A 23949-nucleotide genomic window follows, 5' to 3' on the forward strand; every position below is an offset into this window, starting at 1 on the left:
TGGTTTAAGCAATATGCAAAACTACAATACATTACCAAAAGCTACACCAAATCACAGTGAAATGTACTTTTATTTTTACTTAAAGGATGTCAGTTGTTGTGAGACACAGTGCGTCTCTCTTTTAAGTGCTCGACACCAGACTCTGTACAAAACTGTAATTACTATGAATGAGAGTAATGTTATTCTGAACACTGAAAGAGAGCATGACTCATTTGTGCTGATTATGTCTGTATAGTAAAGCCTCTTTGACTCATTTTAACTGGGATGCCAGTGTTTCTAGAGGGCACAGGATGTTTAGTGACTGTCTATCTTGTGATATTCATATTGTGAATAACGTTGCAGGTTTATTGGAGGTTTGTGACACCAGTGCAGCATCTGCTTGACGTTGCGCATGTTTAATGTATGGTTTGGATATAAAAAGATCACAGTGGGCATGGGAGAAGGTGATTCACTGTTTAAGGGATGAGGTGAAACGAATCGGACCAATGTGGAGGAGGAACTGAGGGGGGAAGGGGGGTTGACGATAACACAATACTGATGAAAGCAGTAGGCTTTCATTTCATTTTGAGCTCCCATGTCAGAAAGAATTTAGAAAACGACATTAGGGGGCGCTTGAATTTGATCAACGTGTCTGTCCTCAAACTGTGTTACCAGCGTATGAGGGGAACCCCTGTCTATATACATTTACTCTCTCTGATGAATGCCTAATGCAGAATCCACTGCCGTACCAGTGACAAGGAGGGTTTGTCTCTCTTATATGAACAAATAGAGGAGACACAGTATGCAATAATCACTTTTAATTAATAATAAGATGGCAAAACAATTATTGTGCTGATTAAAAAAAAAAGGATAAAGAGATATGGATCCAGTGTCAAAAAGTGTCTGCAACAATCCAAGTGGTTTTCAGCCACTCTTAAAGAATTCAGGGATACTTTTGGTATATTGTTTGTTATGATGGAAGCACAACGCCAGCCCTTATCTTTACTCGCGTCCGAAGTCGAAATATTTGTGGCCTCGGACACCAAAATCAGAATACTGTGTGAAATTTGCTACAATTTCTCTTAACCTGCTGAAAAGGAAGAATTGCTGTTCTGTGCTCTTTGCACACGTAGCAAATATGATGGGTTGTTCAAAATGTCCTCATTCTGATGGTCTAAAATTAAAATTGGTCATCACAAAGATAGATATACAAGTGTGCGCACACACACACGCACACACACACACACACAGAAGCACATTAGCACGCCCAGACAATCCTCAATTGTGCGTAAAGCATTTATGGATGCCTCGGAGCCAGCAAGCTGGTCTGAATCGTCTTGTAGAGTGAAGTCTCTCTTCCTCTCTATTGCTGCTATCTTCGGTTCAGCATTAATGAAAGGTGTTAGAGAAACAATGTAAATGCCAGTTGAAGTCAAGTTATGGTATCTACTCACTCAATGACCTACTATATTAATTTTCTGACCTGTGCTCTTTTGGAAGCAGGGATATATGCTAAAATAATAAATTAGATTAATTAGTAAATTAGTACAAAACCAACCAATCCGTACATTATTTAATGAGAGTTTGCAATTTTGTCCAATTCCCACAATATTTAGAAAAAATGTGTAAATGCCAAATGCCACATTTTACTGGAGTAATTATTGCGGGAGCAAACATTATACATTAACATTATACAACAGCCAATACTCAGGTAATTATCTTGGATAAAATGCAGTTCAAATTTGTTTCATATCCCTCGTAATGAGGTCTCTCGAAATGTCATTTCATTATATGAGCTACGTACGAAAAAAACTAAAACAAGCATCATTCATCCAAACCAGCTAAAGCAATCCAATAAAAAGGCATTGGCATTTATATGAAAAAAACCCATAGATCAAGCATAGTGACCTTAATCTCAACCTTTTTGAATGTTCTCTCCAATTACGAAGATCTCTCGGGAACAACCTCTCCAACTAATACTGGCTAATACTGCATCTTTAGTGTTATGCAGTATGTCATCATGTTTTTAAATCAGGCAGACTAAAAGTATTGTCTGAAGTGTATCATGTTGTTATGTGGAATTGAAAAGGCTTATGACTTTATAAAAACATAATTTGAGCTCATTGGGCTGAATACATTTTTTTTACAAAGTCTCATGAGATGTTTACAGTGAATTTACAGGTTATAAACAAATCAATCAGAAGTGTGGGTACTATCCTGCACTTGTAAACTAAGCCCATTTGAAAAATGTAGTTTTTTTTAAGCACCCAGGTTAAAATCAATGAGAATCAATTGTTTACTGTGAAGTTAGCGTTCAATGTGCATTATCACACCCTGAAAACATCATGAGAAGAAATGCTACTCTTACAACCTCATTGTCATTATACCTGAGATATTAGAATTATAGAATTAGAATTAGAAGTAAATTCACAGCAAATCTTAGTTTGAATTCAATATTGCAGATGCTGTTACCATCGTTTAGAGGTCACAGAAGACAGGGGGAATGGATGCTGCTACGATCCTGGAATAATCATGGACAACAGAGAAATGATTTGTGAAAAAATATCAAGTGACATGAGGCGTTTGAAAGAGGTTATTTTATTTCACAACATTGATATTCTAGATTGGAGATGAGGAAATGATTCTGAGGGAGAAGGGGAGTTGTGTTTTTGCTGAAGAGCTGTCAAGCAGCCATCACTCTAAATGGGATTCAACCTCTTTCCTGTAACTGTCACTGTGCAGCTGTGCAGGGAAAGACCCCTCTTGGCCACGGCGGTTGATTTTTAAGTTAACAATTCTGCAGTCATAGAATTCATATTGTCTGCTTCCAGAGGAATAGTCAAGTCCGTTCAGCTCATGAATGTGATTAGATGGTTCGGCTGTGTACTTTTACTTGTGTAAGAAATCCTCAAAAGTATTTTATGCAGACCGTTGCTAATAAAATACATATTATCTTATTATTGTCTATTAGCCAGTTCTGGCACATCTTTTAGACACTGATGCATTTTGAGCTTTGAAGAGAGGACATTTCTTCTCTGTTGTACACATTAGGAATTCAAATTTTTGCTTTGAATAAGTAGAAATAATGAAACACATTTTTTCACCTTTCCTCTGAGAGCCTCCGTACATAAGGGATTGTTTTAATGAAAAGAGACAAAGGGAAACAAAACCTGGCAATAAACAAGAGGAAAACATCAATAGCCCTTTTACTTGACAATAAGCTCAGAGTTTAGCCTATGGTTCTAAAGCCCTTCATCCAGCTAGCTCTTATGAATGAATGTATGAAGAATACCCTTTGACCTCACCTCCCACAGGAGGAGAGACAGAGTGAAATGCTCAGGCAGAGAGAGAAATAAAGAACAATGGCACAGCAATAGCAATAAAAGTCACGTGCAGCTGCTTTAGGTGAGAATGTTGTGTAAAATGTAGCTTTTATGTTTGCTTAAATCACACTTTTCTGCTTCACAAAGGAATATCCAACATCTAAAGAATTCAAAGTAAAGCTTCTATATTGCATATGGATGCCAGTTATGGTCCTAGAAGGAGTAGAAATTTAAATACAATCATGTCAGCCGAAACTGAATTTTGCGCAGTATGATAGTTAAGTTAGCAAGCACTTGTTTGCATCTACATACGTTTGGCTTCAAGGGAATTAGAATGCCGTTTAGATTACTTTCCTTCACTAAAAGGGGGATAAAAGGAAACAATGCTAGCACACTGTGTGCTTTAGGGATATACAGATTTAATATTGTTTCAGCTGACAGTTAGAAACAGTTTATTACAGTTTTCACGTTTGGGTGAAAAATTTGAATGAGCAAAATTCTGATGAATTCTCATGAATTCTCCAAAATGACAATGTTTGCCAGTGAAACTTGGACTCACCAAAGACTATTTTTCTTAGTTTCACACTATGGAAGTGTGTAGTTGTCTGTGTGTACAGTATGTATGGTGTATAAGGTAGGGTCATAGACGTTGGCAGAGAGATGCCAGCATATCATTAACATCTATGGTCTGATGGGGACGTCAGGGCTTTAGGTGAGGTTGGGACAAGGCTAGGACGTGCTGAATAGCACATTTAAGACCAAAAAATGAAAGGACACAGAGCAACAAAAGAGCAGGTATACATATGGTGAGGGCAAAGAATTACAAACACTCAGCAGAAACATCCATCTCTCTTATTGTAGATTGAATCATCTCATACTTTTTTTTCCCGTCGCCTCTGCAAGGGCATCAGTTCATTAAATTCTAAGTGAAGTCCCCGCATCAAAAAAACCGCAAGGGCCATTTTCTCTTTCATATCACAAAAAGATGCAGGATGAGGAGCAGCTGGTTCAAAGGCCATACACGGCAACAAACAATAAATAAACTCCTCTCAGTCTCAATTACATGTCCGGGGCTTGTTTTTATGGCAATGCAAACACAATACCATGCATATCACAGCGGTATAATATGTACACTTTTACCATGTGCTTTAAATACAACTTTCACACTCTCCAGGTTGACAAAATACTATCGTATGGTCAATGTGATAAATTAACAGATAGCATCTGCTTAAAGGTATCATTGGCCTGAATTTTCCAGTGATGTGATTTCAATTTTAGATAACGCTTGATTTTTGCTCTCTATTATAATGATACAACACTACACAGCCTGGACTTAGTTGAGTAATACAGTTTGGAGGGTTATCTCAATAAATTGTATAACATCCTTTATTTTGCTGCCTCTCTCTTTTGGTGAATCTCCTTTTCTTGCTCTTACACGTGTTTCTATACTGCAACATGTCCGCTGGATGGCTATTTGTACTCCAGTCATGCCATATGTCTGTGTGCTTGTCTCTCTCTGTCTCATAGATATAAGTTATGGGCCACATTTTGCACAGTGTTGCACACTTGGTCATCAATGACCCACATAGAACCTGGCTACGAGATGGCAGTGACTGCCGATTCCTGAGGGAAACACACAAACACAAACACGGGTCGAATACAAACACATCAAATTGTTGTTGCTACTGTAAGTGGTGGATGGCTGATAGCGCTGTAATGTAGAGACAAAACACAGAGAGTGAGAGAGAAACCTGAAGCATAAAGGAACACATAAAATGTGTTACTCAGTGTGTATGTGTGACCCAGACCGATTCAGCCTGGTTTCCTATCACTTTAGCACTACTGCCACCATGCCAGCATGCCGGTGTGCCAGGCCCCCACAGGCACCTTTGGGTTCAGGTGGCAGATTCATAACACACGCCAACAACATGACCTTGTCCTGGAAGGGCCCATTCAAGCCCAGTGATGAGGGGAAACGGGGGCCAATGGGGTGAGTAGGAGTAGAGGCAGAATGAGACACCAGATGGATATGTTAATGTACTTGGCAATGGTCTAACTTGCTGCTATCCCTCTCTGTCTTGCTCTTTCTCTTGTTCAGTCTGACTCCGTCTCTCTTGCTCTTATTGCCAATGAGTACACATGGCAGAAAAACATCATACTTAAAGTGCCATGGTGGAAAATATGACTGGTCAGCCTCTATCAGCAGCCAAAGAGCTACAGCCACATGGTCCAATTACTGGCACTGATCCACTTCCTTCGTGTCATTTTCAATTACAGTAGCCTGTAATTTGCACAAAAAGTTAATCGCGAAGCAATTTATAAATCACTTTTTTTTCCTTCCTGATGTGCACCTTAAAATACGGGCATCAAATAAAATGTTTGAAACTAATTTCTTTCTTGTTTTTGAAAGGTGTTCAAATCTCTTTCTGAAATGAGTTTGTTAATTAATTTGTTGACACGCTATTATACAATCTTTGCACACTAATGGCCATGTGTAACTATTTGTGTGCATGGAATAGGAAAAATAATTAAAATAAGTGAGCAAAATGTATCTCATTTGCATGTAATAAGCCATGCATTTATTTGATTGATGTAGCACAATTTGGTCATATGCTTGCGTGTGTATTTTTGTGTACTTGTAATGAGACCAGAGGTACTTGCAGATACAAACATAACTGTTTCATTTATACACCCCCCCCCCCCCCCCAACTATAACTGAAGTAACCTAACCTCTAGCCCTATCCTTTGGACAAGAATAAAGTACAAAACATACGCCCAAAAAAACACAAAAAAACATTCCCTGCTGCTGAAGTCACATAAATGACAGGAAAAGGGATAAAAACGAACACACACACACACACACATACACACGCACGCACGCACGCACGCACACAGGTGGAAAAAAATAATAATTTCTATGAAGATGCTGCTCACTTCCAAATTGTTGAAAAATATAGTACCAAAGTACCAAATTATTTGTCACTTTTAACAGAAAATCATAGCTATTTTACAGGAGGTAGCTTGACAGACTTCATGCCTTTTCAATTCAATCGCTCTCTGGGCAACAAAACACATTCCTCTATATTGAAGCAGTGCAGTAGAATAACCTGCCCACAGATCTGAAACTGAGTATTTCTCAGAGCGTATTTCATGTGACTTTAAAGAACTGGTTGGAAAGTAGTCCACAGCATATTCAATTTAATTTAACATTTGTAACTTTTGATGATCAAAATAATAAAAGCATGTTGACACGGCCAAGCGGCCACCTGCTATTTATATCTTGATTGTACGGTCTGCCCTCGTAATAGAAGTAAGCTTTCAGGTTTTAGAGTGTTTTTCTCCGCTGTAATTTTTAATGTATAACTGCAGGGCAGTTTTATATTTACTTTTTAAAATATCAAATAAATTAAATCCATCAATCACACTCTCACACAAACACACACATGGTAGACATGGTATTGTGTGGCAGTGTCTACCAGTGCCAAAGGAGAGAAGCTGTTTTGTATGCAATCAGCTGTGGTTTTGGCCAAAAGGAAATGTTTTGAGATTTCTTGCTTCTTCTTTCCTTTCTTTTCTTTCCTGCCTTGTGGACTGGGGCCATCTTTATAATCTTTATTTAATGGCTTATACAAACGTAATCTGAAAAGTAGCAAAACACCAGCTGGATGTCTCATACATTATCAAGCTTTGCTGAGCGGTATATTGCAATCTGTAGGTGAAAACACGAGCAAGCCATGCTGACCCAACACTGTTTTTGCAGACTCTGCGTGGTATCTCTGTCGCTGCCATGGCTGCTACTTTTTGTTGAAGCAAAATGAACAGAAACACAAAGCATTTCAGATTCAAGACCACAGATGGAATAAATTAAGTGAGGCTGCCTTTTGCACCTGCCCTACAGTAGATTAATCACAGCAACAGCACATTTGAAATCACCTGTTAGCTTGTCACAAAGGCAGTGGAAGCACTGCTTAATAGCATTGTGTCAATTCTAGACCATAGTTGAGGATTAGGCCACGGAGGCTTGGGTTTGAATCGTTTGAACCAATCAAGTGTTCTTATTCATTCTATCTCGATTTTTCTTTTTTGCAACAGAGACAGCCCAAACACATTTAGCATTGAAAAGAACATTTATTTAAATTTGAATGTCTCTTTTGTCAGGTTATGCTCTTTGGGGGTTTTAGTCAGACGGCAAAGCTATGTAGTTTTTATTCTTTGAGGTTTCTTTTGTCACTAGTGTTCTATTTACTTTGATGTAAAGTAGCGAGTCAGGTTTGATTGATAGTGTAATGCTATACGTGAGTTGCTTGATGGTTTGTCGCTTGTCGGTCGTTTTGGAACACACTTTGTCAGCGGGGTCGCAGGTAGAACAATGTGTGTTTGTGCATGTGATGGTTATCCAGCAACACTTAGTGCTTGGCGGGAGCTGGACTTCACCACTGCTACTTAAAATCCACACTGACAAGGTAGACATAGGGTAGAAAAGAGAAAGGGAAAGGAGGAGGAGGGAAACAGAAAGTTTTCATGATTAAAAAACTGGATTTAAATTTGAGCGCGGGTTTTGGTTAACCATCTGGTTGAAAGCTTTTCTTAGCAGTTGTGTCATCGCAACACACTTCGGTAAATTCCTGCCAACCAACAGGCCTATATAATGAATGGGACGTTCCCTCCTCCTTGATATTATACAGTATTAAACAAACACGTCTTGCATTATTGACCGATATGAAAAGTAAATATTTTTGTTCTGTAACAATGTGTATTCAAATATTCATTCTATTGAACTCTAGTAAAACTGTATTCAGGCCAGCCCTAGAATTAAGATGGTGAAGGAATTAATAATGAGTGGACTCATTGTCCAAGGCAACATACTGTATCACACATGTGACTTTATGATTGGATCCTGTGGGTAATGTTGATTCCCTAAAAACATTTTAAGTGTTGAAAATGTTGACGTTTATGTTGAGATCTGAATTAAAATAAGCTGCCAAAACACAGGATTATTTATTCTACATTATATCAGATCACTATTGAGTAAATGTACTACACTACAGTGTTCACACAGTACAGTTTCACATATTTAGTTGAACTGAAAGGAAATGTGTTCCTCTATGAGCTGGAAAAAAATGCATGACCCTTTCCCATATGAAACAATTTCAAAGCTTATTGCATAATCTCCTAAAATGCATGGTTGTCAATCAAACCCCAAGAGCATTTGTCTTGATTCATGAAAACTTGACATATCAGGAGATAAATGGTGTTCTGCCAGCAGCAGCATGATGTGACGTTCCCTCTGTCCTTAATCACATTGCTACAGCTTGAGTGTCTGGCATGCCGCAAACAGGGTTATGAGTCAGCCGCTGACTAAGGTGGATGGCTGTGAGAGACAGAAGCTATTTAAAGTAGGCATTTATTCAAATTCCTTCACATTTCACAGAAGGGACAGTTTTCCTATCTCGCGAGCCATCTGCCCGATTGCGTCCGAGAGTAGGCAGCCCAGTCTGTTGGTGCTTTCCAGTGAGGAAGTGTGTGCAGTTTGCCTCAGGTTGTTTGGGTGGGTGTGTTGAAACACACTGCTGAGACACCTCTCGAGTAAACATCAACTGTGCTCGATTTGATTTGCAATATTGCCCGCAGGAAGGGCCTCAAAGTGTGTACACTTCTTTATTTTATTAAAAAGACACTGCCTGGTAGCTCTCCAGTCTGGTCTCTTAAAAAATTACATTTGCATGCAAAGTAAATGCATTGACAATTACTTTTTAAAGGAAACATAATTTCTCCCAGATTGCATTTGTTTTTCATGTCTCACAAATATGTTCATAGTTAAACTTGGTGATAGTTGGCATACGGACTGAACAAATACAGGACTTTGACCCAGGAGATTGCTGTTTGTGTCCTTTAAGTCCTTAAGTTAGCTAACAATACAACCCAATTCATTTAATGCCAAACCAGGATGTTGAACTAAACAAAGCCAAGTAGTTTAGTTGTGTTTTTGTTAAAACTGCAAGCCTAATCAGGGAGAAAATGCTTTTCCCTCGAAACGTAATTAAGAATACAGTTTAGGTACTGTATATAAGAACGTCATTTTGAAGGAGACAGGATTGAGCTCCTCTGTGCATGCTAAATACTTCAAAAGAACTAGAAAAACATACTAAAACACAAAGTGAAACAGGTTAGTGACTTTTTTAAGGCTGACAGAAATCTGAGTGAAGAAAAGTCTTTCATGTACTGTACATATTCAGTGTACCACATTGTGAAGAGTAACCAAACTGAAGTTTTGAAAGGAAAAGCATAAATTATTGATTTTCTGAAAAAATAACAGATCTGTTATAGCAGATTGTTGTTTAACTGGGGTACCATGTGTCGGTAAAGATTTGACAACAATCTGCCTGTATGTTTGTATGAAAAGATAAAAGGATGCTTTTTGAAAAAAGGCTGAGGCAATCTTCCTTGGCGTAAAAATATTTTTCTTTTTGTTAAACTCTGGAGGACAAAGTCAGCCTTGGCTTTCTTTCATTTTCTTTTTAATAGATTTGTAGTTGTTTGTTCAATGATGGCCACAAACCTGAGGCTATAATGTATTTTCTTTTTCAATTACCCTAACTTTGCTTGAAAGCAAGAATTCACAGTACTTACTTTACTGCTTTCTATCTGTTCTTAATGTTGTATGATTTTGCCAATTTACAGTCCAATAGGTCAGACCTGGGTAGTGGACTGGCCTGTTAGTGCTGTCAGCACTGAGACAGCTTCTGTCAGAAGACTAAAAATAAGCAGGCAACAAGGCTCACAACTTCTCACCAATCGATAAATGGAATAACTGCCACTCAGACCATTATATGACCCTCTTTCGAGTCTGGAGTAATGAACTGTAATAGAGAAATGATAATACTGATGGTAATCATAATTAGTGTGATAATAACAGGGCAATCACAGGGTGCTGTAATGGAAGACATTAGCTGTGATCTATGATTGATCTGTTGCGAGGCTGGTAGCTCGGCAATGGAGCAGGAGTTCCAGGGGAGTGATGCCGAGTGTGTGTATCAAAGTGTGTTTGTTCATGTCATTCTAAGACATTTACAAATATACACAAACAGTCTGGTAGGCACCACAACTTACAAAGAGCTGGTGTTTATACACAGCCCTTGCTCTGTAAATGGGAAACACACAAAGTGACTCAGACCGATCCACACGACACTTTTCCAGCCAATCGGCAACAAGTTTGTGTATCCTCATGTGCAGGGCAGGTGAACAGCCGTTATGAGAAAAGTAGTGGTTGTGAGAGGAACGGTAACTAACGTTTGGAAAATCCCCAGCACATTAGCAAGGAGTGAGGGCCGAGAAACAGCCAAAAACGAAAAGGTCAGAATAACACAAATTACAAAAGAAGGGATGTGTCCAAGCTATGGGCTTTAAATGCAAATGATGCAAATTTAATAGCTTAGTGTCAGCAGTTTTGTATGGAGTTAGAAAGTTCCAAATAAAAGTGTTGGAGACAGAAATCTCGGTGACAGATTAAACCAATTAAACCCAAACTATCTGCATGGCTAAGTACCGAATATATTTACAAGGCGCTTTTTTTCCAAAGACTTTCACAATTTGCCTCTCATTAAAGGTGCTAAATTCAAAATTTAGAGCTGATCTTGTGCCTCCATGTGGCTCCTGGACACGGTGACAGCTGAGCCACGACACTAACGACGGCAACAGTGCTGAAAGAGCTAACAGCATTTACCTGGGGGACAAACCGGAGGGTGGGCGCTATGCTTCCACGATGACACCATTGGTATAGGGACATCCTTATCAGCTGTAAGACGTATTAGCGCAGTGCAGAACGCCAGCCATGAGAACACTAGCAAAACGTTGTCGCATGCACTAACATCCACACACAGAGGGAGAGCGACGTCATTACTCCACTTTATCTTTTCATTTGAAAAATAGTCGCTCGCTTCTATGTGAATGCATTGAAGCCTATACATAGAACCTTTCAACACATTCACTCACATTTAATGGTCAGTAGCCTGGCCATGCGGGCTGTTTGTGGTTCAGTGTCTTTCCCAAGGACACTTTGACATGTGGAGGGGGGTGTCCAACATTTTGACAGATTGGTTGGCGACCAGCTATTCATCCTAAACCACAGCTGTAAAATATGTTTTTTCATAATTAGGGTGAATTAACCAAAACATTGAAATGCTCATATGTAGTAAGCGTAACACTAATAGTTTTCTTGTGTCTTGTTTAATTCAGTGTGTTTGCTCCTAGCGCTGGTTTACCGACCAGATCATGAATAAAAAACTCTACGCTGAAAGGAAGATTAAATGAATATAAATATAACTGCTTTGTCCACTCCTCAAGGTCTTGAATGTATTTCATTCGCCCCACGTCTCTCTCCTCCCAGACAGTTTACTCATCCTGAGTTACCTTTGTCTCCTGTAATTCCGGTAATAACAGTATCTCTCACCAGTCCAAGAGGTGTGCGAGTACTATATGTGCAAATGTATGTCTGTAATTTGTGGTCTGTATTGCGAACTGTCTGCTAGTGTGGACTCTTGTCTACGTGCACACAGGTACTTTTCATTGTGTGTGTGTGTGTGTGTGTTTGTGTGTGGGTGCAGGTGAATGTATGTTATGCCTTGGAGAGTCTGCGAACTGGAAGCTGCTATCAACATTGTATGGCTTCCTCTCCTGAGCTCTGGGATATGATGCAGTGTGTGTGTGTGTGGAAGCAAAGTGTGATTGTGTGAGGTCTTTACAGCCAGCCCAGAATGCTGAAGGGAGTGTGAGACGTGTCTGCATCCTGTCGACGAGTTTCAACAAAGGCCATATTGTAACAGGAGGATCCTGTCTCGGCCATGATAACAGCTGCAACAATGCCTAACTCTGTGCCCTGATCAGGAAAAATGAGCGGGAAAGGTTTTCTATAGTTTTGGTCCATTTGCTTCATTGTTCAGATGACACTGATGACACTCCCAAAACAACCTTGAGCTGTGACAATTCCACAGGGCGTCTTAGGAGACTTTGAAAAGATCCGTGAGCTTTCAAGATATACTGTTTTGACTTTCAAATGGGTTTGGATACAAATCTGCACAAGCAGGGTCCACAAGCACAGGGGTGCAGAGCTGGGAAAGGACAGGGAAAGTGAAATAATAAACAATTTAGTTTCAGAAAATGACACTATTTGAGTTTGTCTCAAAGACGCATTTGTATGCTAGCAAAGTCCCGTTGAGATAAGCAGATCTGTATTAGCATGAGAGTAAGTGAGTAGGTTATGTTTTTCATCATGGCCGCTACAGTATTTACTGTACTATACACTTGAAAAAACGAATGCCAGTGCCAAATTTAAGGATAAGCGAACACACAGAATCATTTTGAATATATTTAAAACAAACTTTGGTCTGCATATGCTTCTCGGTGGCATCATTGTAAAAAAAAAAAAAAAAGCAAAGAGAAAGGGAAACATAAGAAATAGAGGCACAGCACATTACAATGCCCTCTGTATGAGTCGTACACCACTGGAAATAACAGATGGTGCGTGTCCTTATGCATGACCGTATATCTTGACCTGCGCTACAGCAGCTACATCACTAGTCCACACCCGTTAAGAGTTTTATTGCTAATTGCAGTGAACCAGAATATGGAAAGGTTGAGATCATTAAAAGGTTTAATGGCATGTTGGTTGTACTTGACTTTGATTGCTTTTTTTCCCTCACAGTTACCCTCTCTCATCTTGGTAAGTGCATTATTAAAACACCAAAAGATTTCCCTGTAACAGAATTGATAAGTTGAAAAGTGTACTTAACACACTTGGGTCTTGATCAAGCACTTGCTGATATGTGTTCAGTCAAAAAAAGGTTCTAGCAGACACAAAATATTTCAAATCGTGGTCATAGGTTCAATAATATTTCAATTACAAAAACAAGAGGCACTAAAATGCCTAATGTTCTGACACAATAACCGTGACATAGTAAACAAACTGACAAAGGTCGGGCTAGAAATCTATGGTAATTGCTTCAATTAATTACCATATATTTCTATTTACAATGCTTTTGTCTTCACATAAACTTATGTCCATGACGATGGACTCCATATTTCAAAGGATTGGAGGGTTTAAAACAACTTAAATAACGGGAAACATGGTGGAAAACGTAATATAACTTTAAATAAATGTTAAATATAATCACTCGACGTTGGGAATTTATGGTTGTAGGATGGCTGGGAATATGGATTGTGATTGGAAAATTGACAGCATAATCAAAAAAGTGTGATCACACACTCAAACACACACACACACACACACACACACACACACACACACACACACACACACACAGGGCTTGAGTCAGTTCCAGATAGGCTGGTGAGCAGGCATCTACAGTGGCAGGCGACTAATTGAAAGTGAAGTGGGTCCAAGCTGTCGCAGCATTGGCCTTCCGCCTGCATTGCTAAGAAATGACAAGCCATCCACCAGCATTAACACCAGAACATACACACCAAAACTCTGGCCGTAAACTACCTACATAGAGGTACATATTTACAATAAATTAACTTACATACAGTATGACAGCATACATAAACTCCCATTAGCCACCCACATTTCCAGCCATGCCCAGGGATTCAAACCCGTACTTATGCAAATGGTTATTATCTATAATAATCAATGATGGCTTGTCAATCCACTGAGCAGTATTAATGAGGATGATGTCTTGCAGTAAAATTCATTCAGATGCCATTCCAAACACTTTAGATTATTGTGAATCTGTTAACAAAACAACAAAGATGCTGCATGAATTGAAGTCTGAATAATTTATAGAAGAAACTTTATATTTTAGTTTTTCAAAACTCAAATAGCGATAAATTTAACTGGGTGAAAATGACCAAACTAGTCTTCTAAAAATTGCTAAATTACTGAAAACGGGCACACCAGAGCATTAATAATAATACCATCTACAAAACAATATGGTCAAACCAACAAATCACGACAAAACTTCCGAAAAGAAGAAAATGTATGTTTTTTAAAAACTCAAAATGGCAGGTGAACACATAAGCTGAAATTGAGCAATTTGTATCGCTTGGATTAGCATTGACTCAATCAAGTCAGGGAAAAACTAATGTTAGCTGAGGGGTCGAAAGTTGAAGGCCATGGTGTGAGGTGAACTTTGTGGTGGCACTACAGGCCAATTGTGTTGCTATATTGACCCCAAATGTTTGCCTTTCTTTATTGATGAAATTAAATGTAAAAAATTGACCGTATGCGTCGACGGCCTGCAATAGCTGCTCAATGCAGAAGATGAAGCTTGATGCCACACTTCAATGCAGCCTTGTTAACCTCATCATTTCAATGATACTCAGCATAATCAATGACAATTAAAGCAGTACAAACCTTTCTTCTAGGCTTTGACAGTCTCTTGGCTGGAACCCACATTTTCTTAAATGTAATTTCAATTGACTTGTTGGGAGAGAGCCCACTTTTACAGCCTCTAGGCTATAGTGATACCAAAAGACCGGAAGGGCTTAACACGCACACACACACACACACACACACACATACAGAGTAACATATCTCTGTTTTCAGAGATGTGGTATATCTATTTCCCATGGGAAATAAATAATAAATCTGAGTTCTGTAATGAGTAGTGATGGGAGGGAAAACAGGGCAAGGGCTTGACATAAAGCATTGGATAAAGATACATATCTCCAGCATGGTGTTTGACTCTGTGTGTGTATTTGAGAAAAGGATGTGAGAACAATTGTGGTCCGACACTGACAGAAACGGTGAGAAGAAAAGTGAAGTAAATAGTAAAAAAAAAGGGGGAAAAAATGGACCTAATACCGAGTACGTCAAACAGTGTCTGTGTGGGTGTGAGTGCATTTTTGTTTGTTTGAGGGCATCACAAAACAATATGTGCATAATCCAATCAAATTACGTGATGTCCACTTTGTTAATCTTTGCAAGATTTGGATATCTACCTGCCGTCATTTACCTGTGTGTATGAGTGTGTGTGCGCGCCTGTCAGTCACTCATTAGTGTAGACCTGTCTCCCTGAGCTGTGAGTGTCATCCATTGTGTGGGCTGCCTGCAGTCATCCATTTCCCCCACTGCCCTACCTGGCCTCATCCATCTCGAATCAGCCAGACACAGTTAAATCTGCGCCAGTGTTATTTGTATGTGAGTGAGAGAGAGTTACAGAGAACGAAACGGAGAGAGAGAATGTATTCCTCTTGCCTTGTTTGTGTGTGCTTTTGATTGACAGCATGGCAACCATGAGTCAGTGAAGGCCTTATAGACTTTGTGTATCCTTCTCTTCTTTCTGGTGACTATTTATCTGTCTGCTGCCTTGAGGTTTGTGCTTTTCCATACAGAGGCCATTCCGGGTGACTGAGGTTCACTAAAAGACAACATTTTCAATGATAAAAAAATACTACAAAGACTGCAAATCCATCTATCTATCTTTTCATTTTCCGCTGTTTATATGGGTCTGGGTCATGGCGGCAGCAATCTGAACAAGGTAGCCCAGATGTCCCTCTCCCTACTAACTACTTCTTCAGCTCTTTCTGGGGAATTCAGTCGTTCCCAGGCCAGATGAGAGATGTCCAGTGGGCATCCTAATCACATTAACCACCTCAACTGACTAGTTTTGGCACGAAGGAGCAGCAGTTCCAAGCCACACCGGCTCCGCCCTTTACTGGACTTTATGGGTAATACTCTTTTCCAATAATGTACATGTGTTTGCCCACCGGAAATTTGCATAAATCCGGCCAATCAGGACGTAGCTTCCTGAATACACGCAAACCTCACAGTATGCAAGGCAGCACACATCGCTGCTCAACATAGTTTTATGTTTAGCGAACAGTGATTTTCCACTGATTGCCTAGCTCCAAGGATGGAGTTGCCGCTTAAAGAACCTCGTCAGTGCCCAGCCTCATTGCCAGGACAGATTATGGCGCGTGCTTTGAGTGCCTTGGTAGGGGACCATGAAGAGTGCAGTGTTCAGGAGCCACCGAGCATGGCCAGCAGCGGTGGGATAATTTCCGACTCTTTAATGTGATGCTCTGCTTCAATGAGAGCAAGCCGGAGTTTGAGATTGATTGCGTCAAAGTCCCTGCCCCATGCCGCATACGTTCCTCCGCTGCATTTGGTCATCCATGCTGAGACACCGGCCTCGTCTGCTGATGATGATGAAGACAATATCTCATCGTTGTCCTTTATATATCAGCCTCCTAGGAAGCCCTCCGCAGAAATAGCTTCGCAATGACTTCCCACTTGTGATGACCACTGCAGCGGGACCATGCATGTAAACTTGTGCAGATAAGATTCATTTTTGTTTAGTGTATGACATGTTCCTTAATTCTATTATGAAAATCGTAAACTGAAGTTGCCAGTGCAAATGCAACTTCAGTCCCCAGCAGGTGATCGTGTCTGTCTTTGACAATTGCACTTCTGGCGTATCGGTAAAGATTGCGTTTTGCCATGTTTTGTTGAATGCATGGCCCCCATCAGACACACCAAACAGCTGTTCCTGTGCTTCGGGGATGGTGTGCAGCTTTGTTCGGTGGAGTGATGTCGAGAACATGTGTACTTGGTCGACGTCCTGTCCATTCACATGGTTCTATACCTTGGACATGGAAGGCTCCTTTTCAGTGTTTGTGCTCACTGGAACTACACAGGACTGGTGAAAATGGTGGGTGTGAGTTGGTGTTGAATCTGCCCCCCCCCCCCCCCCCGGTAAGATACACCTACATTAGGCAATGTCTCCACCCAGTTAGGTTACGTACTACCTGGGTTGGCTAGGGCCCCCCGCTTCTCCGCTGTGCCGGCCAAGGTTATAAAGAAGTAACTGGGCTGTGGTGGCTAATCTTAAGTCGGTCAGGATCAGTGTGGTTGGGTTGATGTCTCAGCCCACTGTACCCATAAAGTCCAGTGAATTAGAACGAGATTATGATATCGTAAACCTAGTTTTATGAGCACCGGCGGAGCCCTCTACAAAGGAGGCCCAGCCGATCCTACACCGCTTGCTGAAGAGGGTGTAGGATGTTGAGCAGCAATGTGTGCAGCCTTGGGGTTGTGTGCTAGTGTGTTCGGGTAGGCACGTCCTGATTGGCTGGCGATGCTTATGCACATTTTTAGTAGGCGAACATGTGCTTGTGATTGGAGGAAAGTATTACTAATATATCAAAAGACCAATATGTTAAGGCAGTTTAATTAAATTCCCTGCATCAATTAGCATTTATTTTTAACATGGATTTCCTCACAACTTCAACAACATGATATTGATGAAAGCATTGTGCTTAAATACCACTTACATAAACAACAAATGAAATGTACAAATTCTACCTAGTCAGCCCTCCACTTTGATGAAAATTGCAACTGATGACAACATGCATAAAGCAGCTCTCTCAAATCAAACAGAGCCTTTCAGGCCCAGGGGAAGGGAAGCGTTCTAGCTGCTAACATTGGATCATACACTTATTTATGCAGTCATGAAAGACCACCACAAAAAAGATTCAGAATTAATTAGTTTGGAAATGAAAGAGAGGGATAACTAGAGCGAGAGACAGAGCAAGGGGATAGTGGACACTTGTTGACATTTCTAATGGTTGGTAGCATCAAAGGCTAGACGCCTGTGATCTGCCTCTCGCTCCGTGTGTTAACATGCAGTGTTGGAGCAGGCATGCTATCTGCCAGTGCTCGTTGGAATCAAACATCGGAATGCAGTTTAAGTGTTTTCTACAAGAGACGAGTGTGGGAGAAGAGAGGGGAAGGAGAGTTTGTTCACAAGTACAAGTTGGTTGGTAGTCACACCAACATGGGTATTCTGTAAAACAGACAAAAGTGAGATGGATATTGGTTCAGAAAACATGGGATGGTTTATTGCTGGAAAAGCGTGATTGTTTCACATATTTTCTGCCTATCACTTTAACCTTAAATCATTTAAACAACACAGTAATAATGCTTTTAATTGATGAGATAAAAAAGGTACATTTTTAATTTGGAATTCCTTGTTCTTGCATCAAGGGAAATGTGTCCTAAATCAACATTCATTGATTGACAAAAAAACAGAAAACCTTGCAGTAATTTTAATTTATTAAGGTAATCACCATAACTCAAGGGCAGACCAGAGTTGCCCTGAGCTAAATAGTGCCCTTGGAAAATTGTGTCCTGGTGGAATTGTTATCCCGTAAAGTTGTACATGTTGATTATTTTACTCCTGGCCTGACAAGTCAGCAAAAAACTAACTATGTCCCATTTAGGTAGGCGACATAGTAAATGTATTCCTTGAATATATCCAAACAAGCCTCAACAAAAAAACGTGGTGGGCTTGCCTTACAGCACAATATAAATCTTTGGCAACCTTATTCAGCATTAACAGGAAGCACTGGTAGAGGTTGGTCATACAAAGACAATGGAAAATGCAATTATTGGCCAGTGGGTGGCTTATCACAGCGGTCCAGAAATCAAGTCAAAGTCAACCCTGCCTTATTACTTGACATACAAATAGTGATAGCATACTATTTGTACCAACAATAGATTGGAATGGAAAGTCTTATTACATTAAATGTTCAGAGAAAGACAGAGAAAAACTAAAATAAGAGAATCACATACAAAAAGAAATACCAACAGAGAGACGGGAGAAGGGGAGTAGACATAGTAGAAAGGAAATAGGAATGAACTGAGTTTTCATTGGAACCCTGGGGATGTATATGATGAGTTGGAGAAATGCATGTTTGCCTAGTCAGATTTACACAGAGAAATGACCCCGTGATACACACTGTGGGCCCTCTTACCACACACACACACACACACACACACACAACCACCACAACACCTGGCTTGGAGGAAATCCAAAGCAGTAATGTTGGCGGGAGGGGGGGTAGGAAAGATTTTCTGGAAAGCGTGATTCGATGAGGTATTCCTGCCATGTAGCTGAGATTGTTTAAACAGTGCTGCTGTATTGATATGGTTATGATGCATCATTCCGAAACAAGTCTCACAGGTAGCGGGACACCGAGTTCTCCTTCAAAGGCAGAATACGTGGGGTTCACATTAAATATTTATCAAGAATATGAATTGCGATGGCAACCATCACTGTTATGTACAACTTATGCGAATGCGGCAAATGATATGACTTCTCTTCTGCTGTATCTTTTGGCATCTCTTCTACTAGTTCAAAGAAAGAAATAATGTGATGTATTATTAAAGGGTGCCTTACAGCCACAGTTCCATTTTCATGAAGATTATAACTGCAATTACTGGTATATCGGCAATATTGTCAAATTAACTGTGTTAGACTGCAGATGAAACTGACTCTGAAACATATTACGTTGTGTTGAACTGTGTCTTATTTCAACTGGCATTCTTTTCAAAAACAGATAATCTGCTTTTAGTTCAGATTGGACTACAAAACCGACAAACATCAGAGAATTTAAATTAAGTGACAGATTGTCACTTAATTGTTGTATTTGTATTGCACTGTGTGATAACATCATACCAGTACACAGTACCATTTTAAAGCTAATTTGTTGAACACAAATGTGTCTCCTGTGTATATGTTACTAACTCTGACTGCACACTGAATTGATTCAAGCTTGCAAAAAGCATTGCCCCAGATAAAAAGTTGTATGGCTCATAAATGAGGGAATCCATTGTAGCAGCAACAGAGGGGGTGCTAACACATTGCAAATTTAAGTACAGTCAAATGCTTATCATTTTGCAGGACAATGCCAAGCACATGTCTGTTACTTGGCTTGTTTACAGCTTAGTAGAAATATATACATATTAAAGAAGAAATGTGTATTGTTATCAGAGTGGTACCTCTCATCTCCCCTCTTTCTGTCTCTTTTGTTGTTGGAGCAGTATCGACAGATACTTTAGCATTTTGGTACTGGTATCAGGAATTAAAAGTGGTATCAAGACACCAAATGACAAAAATGTACCATGCGTTCAAATGGATTTCCCTTCCTCTGAAATAGTTGACAAATTTGTGTCAGGCTACTTGAGGAGTTGTCTTGATCCGTTTGATGTTTTTCTTTCTTCCCACTGTATTGCAGTGGAGTCATATTTTGATATATCACTTTTTGTACGGTAGTGTTTCCAAAGTCAAACATCTGACATTGTAGCAACACTACTCTGTATATATGAACAAGAGGACCACAGAGTTGGTGAACTAGGAGGAGATTTAAAAAGCAACCAGGCATAATGAGGAGAAAGTGATAAAAAACAAAAAATCAGATCCAAGGAGCAGAAAAAGAATAACACTCTGTGGCATCAGAGCCCTGCATGCGTAGTAGCTCTAATGAATCTGCTCATTAGTACGACTCTCATGGCAGATCAGCCCATTAATAATCTATGGCTGTGACGGCGGCCATGACAGAGTGGGAGGGCCACAGGGATGTTGCCTCAGACAGTGGAGCCCTGTCACTTGCAAGCCTTGAGAGCCCCATAAGACCCTGCATGAGTATAGATGTATATATCCATCATAACGATAATGAAATTATATGCAGGAAATATGTTTTACTCAAGCATGGGACAAGTTATTATGAGAACTACAAGTGGAAATGTTGATTGTAGTCCTAATTCACCTTTTTGGCATATTCAGATAAATGCTTCTGTGAGCATGAACCCATATGTGGGCACCTTATTAAACCTGGCCCCTGATGGCTATTTGAGTACCCAGGAGCTGTAGCCAATTATTGAACACACTAAACAATACTCACTTGAGACACAGAATAACAATGGTAAATAATACAACCTCATATCTACCCTTTATGAATTATACATCCCACCAGGTTGACAACTGTTCACAGCGGGCAAATATTTATTCATGTGTATAAAAATGATCTACATCCTTTTTCCACAAAGTAATTTGTGTGATTAATTCCATACTATGAAAATGTTTGTGTTACACAGCATGGGAACTTCGTCAGCACGACAATAATGTATTCATGATCTGACCGCCTTTGGTATATAAAAAAACACTTTATGTGGTGTGATCATAACTGTGAACCAAAGTTTAATTGATGCTTTCATATTTTCCTATGGAAGCTCATTAGAGTACAGCTTGCCTCTGATTTAGCCAAAAAGAGCAACAGAAATATTTGTCTAAGATATTAAATCTGGGACTACAGCAACTGCTTAGTCATTTTCATTCTGCTTCTCTTGGCTTTTTAACCAATTACTTTGCTCTCTGTGTATGAGAATTTCATCAGCCATCTGTCAAATGCAGCATGTTCGGAGACATAATTATATCACATGATATATACAGAGGTTCACTGCAATCTAATACCACAGCCTTGCAAAAAATACCTTTTGATAATCAATAGATGAATTTGTTTGCTCATAATGCTCAGGTGGTGTTACGTTGTTATACAGAGTCAGATAATTAATCAACTCTGTGGTGATTTCTGTGTCAGACAGTCAGACAAAGGGAGATAGGTTAATTAAAAGGTGTATCTGTCCCCTATTAATATTGACAAATATATAAGAACAAATTAAAATGCACTCCTAAATCGATTATCCTGTAACACTGAGCTCCTTGCTCTCAACACCACCAAAATCAAGCTAGGCTTTGAATTATTTACTTCAGTTCTCCAGAGAGGCTGGCAAGGGGCACCACTGTCTGCTATTGAATCCTCCACACACACCAGCACACACACTCACGGACACTTTACCAAATATCAGCAGACATCTGCTGTTCACACTGGAAGCAATGGAGTGAATCACTTGGCCTCTTTTAGCTGAGACACACAAAAGGGCATGCGGATGGTTCAGTAGATTTGGGTGTACATGTAATCCAAAGCAAACACAAGTACTTGTACAGTAAGATTTAAAAAGGGATGAGGGATAATCCTGAAGTATGCAGTGCATGATACACAGTCTGCAGTAAAGATCAACTGAGGGGCCAATGGCCCACCAACACTCCAAAACATCACGTATGACTCATTGAGATATTTGGTGCAGTCAAGGAAGCAAACAAGCAGCAATCAGTGACGACAATCCACTGATAAAAAACTGTTAAGGCAACAAAATCAATCAATATTCATTACTTACCAATAAAATACAAAATCAATACTTAAAACAAGCCTTTACTGATCTGCCAATCCACCAGCCTGCCAAATACCTAACCAAGCAACCAGCCAATTACCAAACCAATCAACCATACAGCGAGGATAACAACTATATAGAAACTTTCACAAACCTTACCTTGGCAATCTGGACACACCAATTGAGCAACAGCTGGGATCCGATGTTGTCCTTGTGCTCGAGGACATAGTCGAGCAGGCACCCATGAGGCATCAGTTGTGTGACCAGCTGGATGGTGGGACTCAGGCAGACACCCAGCAGGCGGACCAGGTGGGAGTGCTCCATGCTAGCCATGATCAGGGCCTCCTGAATGAGACAGATATACACTCAGGCATGTGGGGGGGGGGGAAAGGGTTGAGAGTTTGACATCTGAAATGGTCTGTCAACAGATGCTATAGTGTTGTTCACTTCAGGCAACAATGAACTGTTTCAGCAAAACACAAACAGAAAATACATTTCTGTAATTTAGTTATTTTGATCTTAGATACTTTTGAGTCCTTATTTGGATAAAGCTGTACATGAAATCCGGTCACAAAACACACTTACACTTCTTTTTTGATGAATTTGTCACTAACTAGATTGTGTTTCTTTTTGCATATTCAGAACAAGGGAACATAGAAGTACCATATTAACAATGTTTTGTATTGTGCCCAAGCAGGTAGTCTTTCAGTTAGTGTCAGAAGACAAATGCAGGAGCTATCGTTCAAAGACTTAACCCCACTGGCAAAGTTTATCTTGTTTACAAGTGTAGACTGAAGTGTAAAAGACCACATGATCCCTTATTCTCTTTCAGGCTGAAGTTCCCCTTGAAGCAAGCAGCAAGGTTCCCGAAGAAACAGCTGGTTTTTATTCATAACCTCAACATCAAAGTGACTCAATGCTTCACAAGACTGTCAGCATGCTTTGCAGTTGACTAAAAATGTAGCAACTACACCAAGGTGAGATTGCTGTAAATCATCTGTCACTGTCCTTTAACAGGCAGTTCTGTCTTTCCACTGGTTTGGTCTGAAGTGTCTATTAGAGAATACGCTACTGTATAGTAATGTCCATATGAAGAAGCAGCTCCAGTGCATTATTAATAGAGCTTTGAACTTGCCTGCAGTGTCAACATCTTTAAGTGCGGCAGTTTTAGAATAAGAAAAAATATTATTATTAGTTTGCAAGAATACGATCGTAGTATCATACAAACATACGCAATCTATTATTCAAATGATACAAAAACACGACCAAACACAATATATAGACCATCTATTCTGTGTAACTATACATTATACATAATAGTACTTAACACAGTATGTGTCCACAGTGCACTGACAGAACAAAACAAGCTTTGAGCAGGATTTTGGCTTTCAAAGAAATAACATTCTGTAACATGCCCTTTCTGCCTTTAGCTACTATTGTGAATACATACACACATAAGCATAGACACTCTTACGCACTTGCAAACACATACACGTATGACAATAATTGCTGGGTACTGACACCCTCCCCTCCTGTTAGACACTGGCAGCAGGAAGGGGGTGTTGGCATTATTAACTGGGCCAAACATCTTTGGATCATTTGATAGAATAACTTCCCTCC

The 23949-nt window shown here is 39.8% G+C and overlaps 1 protein-coding gene across 5 annotated transcripts in view; it reads right to left on the bottom strand.

The window, feature by feature from the left end:
• erbb4b (erb-b2 receptor tyrosine kinase 4b) overlaps nt 1-23949 on the bottom strand; it is a 272516-nt gene that overhangs the window by 17943 nt on the left and 230624 nt on the right. For 2 of the 5 annotated variants that reach the window (XM_031858650.1, XM_031858647.1), the window contains 2 exons: nt 23465-23479; nt 22489-22674 (listed from right to left, as the gene is read on the bottom strand). In XM_031858650.1, the coding sequence (XP_031714510.1) occupies nt 22489-22674; nt 23465-23479 (201 nt within the window). The remainder of the gene's footprint in view (nt 1-22488; nt 22675-23464; nt 23480-23949) is intronic. The other 3 variants (XM_031858651.1, XM_031858648.1, XM_031858649.1) reach the window with 2 other exon arrangements.

Source organism: Anarrhichthys ocellatus, unplaced genomic scaffold (genome assembly GCF_004355925.1).
Source record: "Anarrhichthys ocellatus isolate YVR2014 unplaced genomic scaffold, GSC_Weel_1.0 scaffold20, whole genome shotgun sequence".
NCBI classification, from domain to species: Eukaryota; Metazoa; Chordata; class Actinopteri; order Perciformes; family Anarhichadidae; genus Anarrhichthys; species Anarrhichthys ocellatus.